At 45.3% G+C, this 12619-nt stretch overlaps 2 protein-coding genes across 2 annotated transcripts in view; one reads left to right on the forward strand and one right to left on the reverse strand.

Moving 5' to 3' along the window:
- LOC307116665 (uncharacterized protein) overlaps positions 1–12619 on the forward strand; it is a 130136-nt gene that overhangs the window by 8939 nt on the left and 108578 nt on the right. The window lies entirely within an intron of this gene.
- Positions 2384–3037, reverse strand: LOC307092578 (small ribosomal subunit protein eS27-like; the record flags this gene model as incomplete). The annotated part of the gene is made up of 2 exons (XM_079759860.1): positions 2384–2637; positions 2975–3037. The coding sequence occupies 2 exons, from the start codon at positions 3035–3037 to the stop codon at positions 2452–2454; spliced, it is 249 nt and encodes an 82-aa protein (XP_079615986.1). The 3' UTR covers positions 2384–2451.

A 12619-nucleotide genomic window follows, 5' to 3' on the forward strand; every position in this document is an offset into this window, starting at 1 on the left:
ATTCTATAAATGAGTGAGATCACGTGATATTTATCTTTCTCCAACTGGCTTATTTCACTTAGCATAATGCTCTCTAGTTCCATCCATGCTGTTGCAAATGGTAAGAGTTCCTTCTTTTTTACAGCAACATAGTATTCCATTGTGTAGATGTGCCACCGTTTTTAATCCACTCATCTGCTGATGGGCACTTAGGCTGTTTCCAAATCTTAGCTATGGTGAATTGTGCTGCTATGAACATAGGGGTGCATATATCCTTTCTGACTGGTGTTTCTAGTTTCTTGGGATATAGTCCTAGAAGTGGGATCACTGGGTCTGTAGATCATTTGTTGGTATCAATTATTATGTTGTCTTTCTTTGTAGTATTTCTTTTTTTTAATATATTTTTATTAATTCTTTATAGAGAGGAAGGGATAGAGAGTCAGAAACATCAATCAGCTGCCTCCTGCACACCCCCAACTGGGGATGTGCCCGCAACCAAGGTACATGCCCCTGACCGGAATCGGACCTGGGACCCCCCCAGTCCGCAGGCCGACACTCCATCCAGTGAGCCAAACCAGTCAGGGCTGTAGTATTTCTTTTAGTCCTAGGTTGATGTCTGCACATTTGATGAAGCACTTTCTTAGTTTCAACGTTATAGACCAATTTGGATAAAGAAATAGATTAACCTCCATAAGGAATAAGGGTGTTGGCTGGATATGGTGCTGTGTATTGGGCTTGAGACAAATCCCTGCAGCTTAGTCTCCTGGGTGCTCCATGAGCTGAGATCAAAAAATGCATGGGTCCACAGTGGCTCTGGCAGCAATTTTTTTTCAATGACAATTGAGGGTTTGGGAGCCAAGGACATACTGATTTTTTTTATTTTCTTTCTAGAGGTACTTCGTGGCCAAGGGGACTGTTTTTAGAATTCATGCTGACAAACGCTATAGGGTCCTTTAAGGTATACACTGTGGGGCATTCACAGGTGTAGTTACAGGGGCTTCTGTGGTTTCTGAAAGCAAACATTTCCAGTATTTATTACAGAACAGGCCACTAGGGTCAATGTTAGCGCAAGCGCAGTGGCTGACAGCAGGAACTCTGACCCTTGCTTTTGATCCTGGCCATCTTTCAATATGTTTGATACCCCATGTTTCTCGTTCTTCTATGCAGGTCTTTGTGTGTTTGTTGTTTATTTTTTGCTCTTCTGCATTGCCATTTGTCTTAATTGGACTCTTACTCCCCTCTCTTGTGTTATTGTGGTGGTTGTTCATGGATAGCTAGCTGTCTACTTGGTCCGGAAGAATACTTGTATCCCCTGTTCTGCCATCTTGCTGATGTCACTCACCTAGATCTTTTCCTGTGGTCTCTCTTGTGCTTTGTTGTTATACCACAGGGCTGGCCATCCAGCTCTTCAGGTTTTGTTGTTGTTGTTTTAAATACATTTTTATTCATTTCAGAGAGGAAGGGAGAGGGAAAGAGAGATAGAAACATCAATGATGAAAGAGAATCATTGGCCCTAACTGGTTTGGCTTAGTGGATAGAGCGTCGGCCTGCAGACTGAAGGGTCCCAGGTTCGATTCCGGTCAAGGGCATGTACCTTGGTTGCAGGCACATCCCCAGTGGGAGGTGTGCAGGAGGCGGCTGATCGATGTTTCTCTCTCATCGATGTTTCTATCCCTCTCCCTTCCTCTCTGTAAAAAATCAATAAAAAATATAAAAAAAGAAAGAAAAAGAATCAATGATTGGCTGCCTCCTGCACACCCCCCACTGGGGATCGAGCCCGCAACCCGCGCATGTGCCCTTGACTGGAATTGAACCCGGGACCCTTGAGTCTGCAGGTCGACGCTGTATCCACTGAGCCAAACCAGCTAGGGCTCTTCAGTTTTTCTTTTAGGTTTTCTATCACCTCTATCCCAGGTAATGGCTCAACTGGGATTTCAGGGAAAGAATCATTTGTGCATCACAGGAGATACATGACTCCCATCCAGGCCAGGGTGGACCCCGAGGCGGTCTTGCCGGGATCCAGTGCTGTTGGAGAGAGATGGATGCCAGGGCTTGGTTAAGGTGGTAACTAGGAACTCATCTTGTTGTTCAGTTTTTGTTACCGTTGCCAGTTCCACTCCATCCTACTTGTTCTTCCTTACTGACCCTTTGCCAACTACTCAATTCTAATAGTTATCATTTCTATTCAGGTTCCCAGCCCCTGGGGAGTCTTCACCTTTCTAAACTCTGCACCTCAAACATTTCCCTTACAGGTATTTCTTCACTGGACTGCAACGTTGATCCATGCCTGCAGAGCCTTGGAGTGTGCATGTGTCACAGTGTTGACCTTGAACATCATGTGCTCTAATACAACTGTTTGTGTTATTTTTTTTTTTTTGGTGTGTTTTTTTGTTTTGTTTTGTTTTGTTTTTTATCCAAAATGTGTTTATTGGGATGGTTTCCCACTCATCTTGATTTGAGGTGCTTTTAGTGCTACTTCCCTCTGAAGGAGGATCCTTCTGTCAGCCTTGCTTTTCCTCCTGTTGGCTGACAGAGAACAGGGGAGCATTCAACACACAAAACTACCGTTTGTGCGTGGCTAATGACGGCGGTGATTTTATAGCATCCTGGGCATTTTACATCCATGAAGTAGGAACTGGGGCTCTGCACCAGGCGCTGCTGCTGCTGCTGCTTCTTCTTCTTCTTCTTCTTCTTCTTCTTCTTCTTCTTCTTCTTATTCTTATTCTTATTCTTATTCTTATTCTTATTCTTATTCTTATTCTTATTCTTTTTTTTAATGCATTTTATTGATTTTTTACAGAGAGAAAGGGAGAGGAATAGAGAGTTAAAAACATCGATGAAAGAGAAACATCCATCAGCTGCCTCCTGCACACCCCCTACTGGGGATGTGCCAGCAACCAAGGTACATGCCCTTGACTGGAATTGAACCTGGGACCTTTCAGTCCGCAGGCCGACACTCTATCCACTGAGCCAAACCGGTTAGGGCAAGGCACTTCTTCTCGTGTTTCCTCTTCTCCTCTTCTGGAGAGGGACGGAGGAGGTCCTTAGCGAGAGGCATGTTGTCGTGGGGAGGTTGTCCCCGCCGGAAAGGCGAATACAACTGGTTTTTATGGGTTGGAGCACATTCAGGTTATTCTGCACAGACTCCCATCACCAGCAAAATTGGTCTTAGAGAAAGCCATTCATGGAGGAACAACTAACGGACCCTGCCTCTCTTTTCTGCGTCTCATTCTACGCTGTGTCCTTTCCTTGATTTGGTTTGTACCCTTACTGACCTTTGGGGCCAAGTAATGTGTAGCAGTCAGCCATTTCTTAGAGTCTAACTCACTTGTCTTGAAAATCATCCCATAGCCCTAGCCGGTTTGGCTCAGTGAATAGAGCATCGGCCTATGGACTGAAGGGTTCCAGGTTTGATTCCGGTCAAGGGCACATGCCTGGGTTGCGGGCCTGATCCCCGGTAGAGGGCGTGCAAGAGGCAGCCAATCAATGATTCTCTCTCATCATTGATGTTTCTATCTCCCTCTCCCTTTCCCTTCCTCTCTGAAATCAATAAAAGATATTTTAAAGAAAATCATCCCATAAAATCGTGCCTAGCTGTGGCAGATGGATACTTGTGGTGAGATTACCCCTTTCCTATAACATCAACATGTACTTCACCAGCATTTCCTTTTCTTCAGGTTGCTGCTGTGGAGCAGAGAATGTGGAGGCCCCGACTGAGCAGAAGGTTTCTGTAAGAGTGTCACAGGCCAGGAATCCCAGGATAGCCTTGTCTTCTTGGAAGAGCCACCCCTGTGGGAGTTGTGGGTCAGTCTTGAGGAAGATCTTCCAGCCGGTTGAACGGAAGGAAACCCAGCACAGCCAGATACTGTTGAGGTGCGGGGCGTGTGCAAAAGGATTTTATTTCAGTGCAAAATTTGACCAGGAGCAGGAGCAGCATCCGAGAGAGAAGCCTCTCCTTAGAGATGTGGACAGGATCTCACTTGCGAGGGGCTGTGATGTTCGTGTGTCACAGAAACCTTTTACCTGTAGGGAACTTGAACAAGACCTGTTTACCGGGTCAGGACACCTTCAGCAACAGGCCACTCACACCAGGGATCGATCAAATGAAATCTTGACGTCCGGGCTGAGTTTTCAAAGCAGAAATGGTGATCGCATCAGGAAAGAATGTCATAAAGCCATTGGCAGCATCCACACCTTTGTTCGGGACAAGAGCGTTTGTCCTGGAAGACAGCGTTTAGTGAGCCAGGAACGTGGACAAGGTTTTAGCGAAATTTCCGCTTTTCACTGTCATCAGAGAGCTCACTCCGGAAAAAGACGTTACGAGTGTGGTGAGTGTGGAGAGTGTGGGAAGTCTTTTTCAAGGATCTATTACCTTCCTTATCATCGGAGAGTTCACACTGGAGAAAGGCCTTACGGGTGCAGTGAGTGTGGGAAGTCTTTTTTCAGTCGCTCTGGCCTTCATTACCATCAGAGGTTTCACAGAGGAGAAAGGCCGTATGAGTGCAGTGAATGTGGGAAATCTTTTAGCTGTAGCAGTGCCCTGTGCAGTCATCAGAGACTCCACACTGGAGAAAGGCCTTATGAGTGCAGTGAGTGTGGGAAATCCTTTACTGGTAGCAGCGGCCTCCGCAGTCATCAGAGAGTTCACACAGGGGAAAGGCCTTATGGGTGCAGTGAGTGTGGGAAATCTTTTTTCAGTCGCTCTGGCCTTCATTACCATCAGAGATTTCACACAGGAGAAAGGCCGTATGAGTGCCGTGAGTGTGAGAAATCTTTCAGCTGTAGCACTGCCCTCCGCAGTCATCAGAGAGTGCACACTGGAGAAAGGCCTTATGAGTGCAGTGAGTGTGGGAAATCTTTCAGCTGTAGCAGTGGCCTCCGCAGTCATCAGAGAGTTCACACTGAAGAAAGGCCTTATGAGTGCCTTGCATGTGGAAAGTCTTTTAAGAGTAGCAATGGCTTCCAATATCATCAGAGGTTTCACACTGGAGAAAAGCCTTACGAGTGCAATGAATGTGGGAAACTTTTTATCAAAATCCAAGGCCTTCATAGGCACCAGATAGTTCACACTGGAGAAAAGCCTTACGAGTGCAATGAATGCGGGAAATCTTTTTCAAGAAAGGAATACCTTCGTTACCATCAGAGAGGTCACAGCGGAATAAGGCCTTATGTGTGTCACGAATGTGGGAAATCTTTTACCAGTAGCACTGGCCTCCATTATCATCAGAGAGTTCACACTGGAGAAAAGCCTTATGAGTGCCGTGAATGTGGGAAGTTTTTCACCAGTAGAAGTGGCCTTGTACATCACCAGAGAGTTCACACTGGAGAAAGGCCTTATGTGTGCCCTGAATGTGGGAACTCTTTTACTAGTAGCAATGGCCTTGTAGGTCATCTGAGACGTCACACTGGAGAAAGGCCCTGAGTGCAGTGAACGTGGGAAGTCTTTTACCGGGATCCGCAGCCTTCGTTATCGTAAGAGAGTTCACACTAGAGAAAGGACTTAGGAGTGGAGTGAATGTGGGACATCTTTCAGCCAAACGTGTAACCTCCCTGTCACATAAGAGTTTGCATGGGAGGAAGGTCTGAGATGTGTAGGAAACAAATCACTTTTTTTAAAAAGAATATATATTTTATTAATTTTTTTACAGAGAGGAAGGGAGAGGGATAGAGCATTAGAAACATCGATGAGAGAGAAATATCGATCAGCTGCCTCCTGCATGCCTTCCTACTGGGGATGTGCCCGCAACCAAGGTACATGCCCTTGGGAATCGAACCTTGGACCCTTCAGTCCGCAGGCCTACGCTCTATCCACTGAGCCAAACCGGCTAGGGCACGAATAACTTTAGTTCCGTTTTAACAACACTGTGGGAAACACTGAAGCCTCATTTGTCTGAATTGAATTGAATCTCATCCATCCAAACGTCAACGGTAAGGGGGTTCCCCATAAGTTTATGTGGGACGCACATGTGCCGATTGCACTTTCTAAATTTTCCCAGGTGTCTTGCCAGATCTATGTCACTGCATATTTTTGTTGCGTAAACTATTTCACATGTACCACCTGGACGGTATCCACAGATGGCATCAGTCACCATCCTAATGTGCTCAGAGAAGGTAACTGTTCTCTGATTTTTTTAGAGAAAATAAGGAGTAGCCTGCATTTTTAGGAAGTCTTTATTCCTTCTACTCAGTAATCGGTGCATGGATCTGACTCAGTTTTGCCCCAAGAACATCACCTGAGTTTAGCCAGCAGCTTGCAGAATGACTGCCTTGTTCAGGGACATGCTTTCCCTAGATGTCATTGATTAACTTTTTTAAAAAATATATTTTTTATTGATTTCAGAGAGAAAGGGAGGGGAGAGAGAGATAGAAACACCATTGATGAGAGAGAATCATTGCTCAGCTGCCTCCTGCACGCCCCACACAGATCGAACCAGCAACCTGGGCATGTGCCCTGACCAGGAATTGAACCATGACCTCCTGGTTCATAGGTCAACACACTCAACCACTGAGCCATACCAGCCAGATACCAGTGATTAATTTTTTTAAAATATATTTTATTGATTTTTTACAGAGAGGAAAGGAGAGGGACATCAACCAGCTGCCTCTTCCACACCCCCTACCGGGGATGTGCCCGCAGCCAATGTACATGCCCTTGACCGGAATCGAACCTGGGACCTTTCAGTCCGCAGACCGATGCTCTATCCACTGAGCCAAACCGGTTTCGGCCAGTGATTAATTTTTTTTGAGTGTCTCACATGCAAGAACTGTGAGGGTGTTGTCCCGTTGTCTTGTAAAATAATGAAGGCCTTTTCCCCTAAGGCAGTGGTCAGCAAATTCATTAGTCAACAGAGCCAAATATCAACAGTACAACGATTGAAATTTCTTTTGAGAGCCAAATTTTTTTAAACTTAAACTTCTTCTAATGCCACTTCTTCAAAATAGACTCGCCCAGGCCGGGGTATTTTGTGGAAGAGCCTCATGTGGCTCGCGAGCTGCGGTTTGCCGAACACTGCCCTAAGTCTTCTTTAATCTTGGGTGTTCTATTTACTGTGTGGGTTGGTTCGTAAGTAGGTCTGGGTCTACCAGCACAAAGAGGTGAATAACTCGTACAGGCCTGAAAGTTTCTCTGCCTCCTAGAAGAGGATATGGTACAGAAATCAGCTCAGCAGTGTTTCCCAAATTTGCATTGTTGCTCATATTTCTGTAGGAAAGACTATGGGGCCTGTAGTCCTCGTGTGAAGTCTGGATGCTATGAGACACAGAGATCACTCCAAAGAGGCGGGTAGCTGTGACAACCTCACGTATGTTTGGGAGCAGCGTGAGTTTGTTTGTATGCAAAAGATGAAGGGAAGCCCTAACCGGTTTGGCTCAGTGGATAGAGCGTCGGCCTGCAGACTCAAAGGTCCCAGGTTCGATTCCAGTCAAGAGCATGTACTTTGGTTGCGGGCACATCCCCAGTAGGGGGTGTGCAGGAGGCAGCTGATCGATGTTTCTCTCTCATCGATGTTTCTAATTCCCTCTCCCTCTCCCTTTCTTTCTGTAAAAAAATCAATAAAATATTTTTTTTTTTAAAAAAAAAGATGAAGGGAAGGGAATCTCTTGCCCAGGTCTTGCAAAGGGCCAAGTGCCCTAATGTCTACAATTCCACAGGTGATGGTCACTGGTTTTAGGGGTTAGGGGAAACCACGATTGCAACAGAAACACTGACGACCTCGTAGGTGCTGGAGGAGGCCAGCCCACTAGATGAAATGTGCCTTTTAACGTGCATCCAGAAATTTTTGAGAAAAAGACTGCAGGATCTGTGTGTACACTAATCAGGGGGTCTCCTGTCATGTTCATCTTCTGTGGATGTAGTCATTGCCATTGAATACAATCAGCAGGTTTTGTGGCCCTGGCTGGGTAGCTCAGGTGGTTAGGGCATCACGCTGATACCCCAAGGTTGCAGGTTCAGTTTCGTTTCAGGGCACATACAAGAAGCAACTAGTGAATGTACAACTAAGTGGAACAACAAATCAACTTCTCTTTCTCCCTTCTCTCTCAATAAGACATTTTTTAAAAAGGTTTTGTGGCCCTAACTGGTTTGGCTCACTGGATAGAGTGTCAGCCTGCGGACTGAAGGGTCCCAGGTTCGATTCCAGTCAAGGGCATGTACCTTGGTTGCGGGCACATCCCCAGTAGGGGGTGTGCAAGAGGCAGCTGATCGATGTTTCTCTCTCATCGATGTTTCTAACTCTCTATCCCTCTCTCTTCCTCTCTGTAAAAAATCAATAAAATATATAAAAATAAAAAGGTTTTGTGGCCCTAACTGGTTTGGCTCAGTGGATAGAGCGTCAGCCTACGGACTGAAGGGTCCCAGGTTCGATTCCAGTCAAGGGCATGTACCTTGGTTGCGGGCACATCCCCAGTAGGGGGTGTGCAGGAGGCAGCTGATTGATGTTTCTCTCTCATCGATGTTTCTAACTCTCTCTCCCTCTCCCTTCCTCTCTGTAAAAAATCAATAAAATATATTTAAAAAAAAAAGGTTTTGTGGATTACTGTAGCCTCTCAGATGTTCAAGTCAGAGCATTTGTTGTCCTGGCAGAAAAATAAAAAAGAGTGGAGTGCAGGGATGTGGCTTTTATTACCCAGCAGGCATTCCTGTTGATTTGGGTGAAAGTCCTTCATTGTTGGCTATATTGGATGTCACTGAGATAAGAGCCCCCCAGAGGTCATGAGAATGTGGATTGAATATACTAGGTGTACTGGTTAATAAGGCGGATTTTTTTTTTCCAATAGATGGAGTTACACATATGTTGATATATATGCGATTTGATAGGTATGCTATTTTGTTGTATTGACAACAAGCTTCAAAACTTCATATGTCAAATTTTCTGATGTTGTTAATATCATTGGTATTTTTACGCTTAAAAATGTCAAATTTCGCCGAAACCGGTTTGGCTCAGTGGATAGAGCGTCGGTCTGCGGACTGAAGGGTCCCAGGTTCGATTCCGGTCAAGGGCATGTACATTGGTTGTGGGCACATCCCCGGTGGGGGGTGTGCAGGAGGCAGCTGGTCGATGTATCTCTCTCATCCATGTTTCCAGCTCTCTATCCCTCTCCCTTTCTCTCTGAAAAATCAATAAAATATATTTAAAAAAAAAAAAAAGTCAAATTTCATGCCAAAAAAAGAAGTAGGGTCCCTAGGCCTGGCGGTGATCAGGGCCGATTGGGGCCTTCCTTTGTTCCGCACCGCCCCCTGGTGGTCAGCGTGTGTCATAGTGAGGCATCGAACTTCTGAGGAGACACTTTGCATATTAGCCTTTTATATAGAGAGATAGATAAGTTTCATTTGTAAATAGCTTAGTGCATAGTCTGAGTCATCAGTGAATGTTTAACTTACACAGATTAAGTTGTGATCTAAACTTACTGTATATTTTTGCATTTTCCCAGCAGTTTATGAGGATTCAGTTCCTCCTCATTCTAGAGAATATTTTGGTTGGTCAATCGTTCTTTATTTAAACTTTTTTTTTATAACTTTGTCATGCTATCCCTGTTGTTTGATTGTATTTTTCTAAGGATTTATGGTGAGTCTTTTCTCAGATGTGTATTTGCCCTCTCTGTAACTTAGTTAAGACACCTGATCATAGGTTCTGCTTAATCTGCTGTGAGTTTTGGCAATTTAACAAAAAGACAGTGAAAGAATGAAGGTGCATGTGGGAATTTCACTCATTTTGTGCCTTTTTAAAAATTATTTATGGAATAAAGGTTTTTTTGTATTGAAAAATGTGTTCTAGTTTTCTTTCAATATCGGATGCTATGCACAATCCAATGGACAGTTCGTTTTAATCCACACTATTAACATTCGCCTTCACTTACAGAATTCCCGTCATTTGATAAGGCAATAACCCTTCAAGGAACTCTCCATTTTCCTGGTCTCCTGCCATGGGGGTTCTTGCCTTGTAACAGGTCTCAGGAGGACCAGTGCAGAGGGAAATGTGGGGGCAGTGATCAGACTCCCCATGCCCATGGGTCGGGCACTCTGGATTTAAATTTCAGATTCTTGAACAGCATTCGGACTTCCAATAAAAGAAGCCCTTCCTCTGGTCTAGGCTCCAGTGTTCTCCTGTGTAAAACAAGTATGACTTTAGAGAGAGTGGAAGAGAGAGGGAAAGACAGGGCCCAGCTGGGGAGAAGCTTGCAACCGGAAGCCTACGTGCCCTTGACCAGAATTGAAACCGGGACCCTTCGGTCTGCAGGCTCTGTCCACTGAGCCAAACCGACTAGAGCTATTTGTCTGCTTTAAAATACCTTTTTATTGAGTTCAGAGAGGGAGAGAGAGAGATAGAAACATCGATGATGAGAAAGAATCATAGATTGGCTGCCTCCTTCCTGCAGGCTCCACACTGGAGATCAAGCCCGCAACCCAGGCATGTGCCCTAAACCAAGAATTGAACTGTGACCTCCTGGTTCATAGGTCGATGCTCAGACACTGAGCTACACTGGCCAGGCTGGATTTGACTGTTTTTAACTTACAAAAATGGCAGTTCCTTATGGCTAAACATACCTTTCTCACAAGCTATAAAGATGAACTGAGTTAATATTTGTAAAATACTTGAGACAATTCTTGCTCTATGGTGTTATATAAGTGCCTGTTAACAAAATGAAATAAAACATTAAAACAAAAACAAACAAAAAATAAGTATGAGCTATGTCCCCTTCACTGAGCAATTGGAGGAGGTCAAGTGGTAAGGTGTCCACTTGCGGTAACGCAGCTGTGCCTGCAGCCCGCCGTGGCTCCAGCAACTCCAGCCACTCCGTGCAGAAACGTTCCCCAACAGGCACTCCTCGCTCCCCCAATGTCCGCAAGCACCTTTTTGAGGAAGAAATTCGACTTTTCTGAGCCCACTGTCCCACCTGCAGGAAGGCAGGTGCTGTGGGCATTGAAGTCTCCGTGTGGGGTCTCCGCCCGAGAATTTCCGGGTGACTCCTGGAGCTCCCCGCATCTTAGCTGGTGAATGGGACTTGCAGGTGATGATGACGCTTCCCTGGGCCTTTCAAGGTCAATAAAAGTCACAAACGACTTGTCCTTGCCAGGATTCCAGCGTTAGCTTTTTAGCATTTTTTTCTTTTAATTCTCAGAACAACCTGGGAAGTGGAAACAAATTTCGAATTGCTGGCAACATCCAGGATTAGAGAAATGAAGTAGGTTTTCCGAGCTTTACGGAACAGACAAGTGTCAGGTTCAAGAGGCTGCATTTTGCTCTAAATGGCTTGGCTCAGTGGATAGAGCATCAGCTTGCAGACAGAAGGGCCCCAGGTTCAATTCCGGTCAAGGGCATGTGACCGGGTTGTGGGTTCCATCCCCAGTGGGAGGCGTGCAGGAGGCAGCCAAGAGGCACACCAATGGATGATTCTCTGTCATTATTGATGTTCTGTTGTATCCCTCTCTCTTCCTCTCTGAAATCAGTAAATATATATTAAAAAAAAAAGAGGCTGCATTTTTTTTAAAAGATATTTTATTGATTTTTTACAGAGAGGAAAGGAGTGGGATAGAGAGAAACATCGATCAGCTGCCCCCTGCACACCTCCTACTGGGGATGTGCACGCAACCAAGGTACATGCCCTTGACCGGAATCGAACCTGGGACCTTTCAGTCCACAGGCCGACGCTCTATCCACTGAGCCAAACCGGTTAGGGCAGGAAGCTGCATTTTAACCCCATGTTCTGGCCCCAGAGCCAGGGACAATCTTTGCCAGTGCTCTGAAGCCCTTACTGGGGCTGGTACACTGAGGAGACTTAGCTGACGCTGCTGTTTTCATTGTTGCAATTATGATTCTCACCCTTTATTCTTGAAATATCAAAGCCCTTACCTGTTAGGATGGGGGAAAAGCCTTTCTTTTTCTTTGCTATGGCCTTCCACAATATGGGAGAAGCACCTGATAATTAAACCCCAGGAAAGAAACATTGATGATGAGAAAGAGTCATCGATTGGCTGCCTCTGGCACGATCAGGGATTGAGCCCACAAACCGGGCATGTGCCCTTCCGGTATTGAACCGTGACCTGGTTCATAGGTCAACACTCAACCACTGAGCCACCACAGCCAGGCCACACCGTGCCTTTTCGTTCCTCAGAATATATCCCATCGGACTCTCAGTATTTGTGTTCCAAGTCCAGAAATGATTTGTTCTCTTCAACATTTCTTAAATATATTTTTTCAATTGATTTTTTACAGAGTGGAAGGAAGAGGGACAGAGAGTTAGAAACATTGAAGAGAGAGAAACGTCAATCAGCTGCCTCCTGCACACCCCCCACTGGGGATGTGCCCGCAACCAAGGTACATGTCCTTACCAGAATCGAACCTGGGACTCTTCAGTCCGCAGGCCGACGCTATATCCACTGAGCCAAACTGGTTTCGGCCTCTTCAACGTTTCTTGATGCATTTTTAAGATCAGGTTTATTTTTTCTAAGACTATGGCATATATCTGGGACTGTTGTTCCATAGTACATTTCCATTGGCTACCAGGATGGCTACAATATTGGCATCATGAAGGTGTAGAAAGAGGGCATTTGACCCTGAGAAAAAGGTTTGGATTCAAAGATCTCATCTCCTCGCTGCAAAATAATGATCATTTTACCTCTTTTTCCCCATGACATTTCTTA

The sequence above is a fragment of the Cnephaeus nilssonii genome (genome assembly GCF_951640355.1).
Source record: "Cnephaeus nilssonii genome assembly, chromosome: 20".
NCBI lineage: Eukaryota > Metazoa > Chordata > Mammalia > Chiroptera > Vespertilionidae > Cnephaeus > Cnephaeus nilssonii.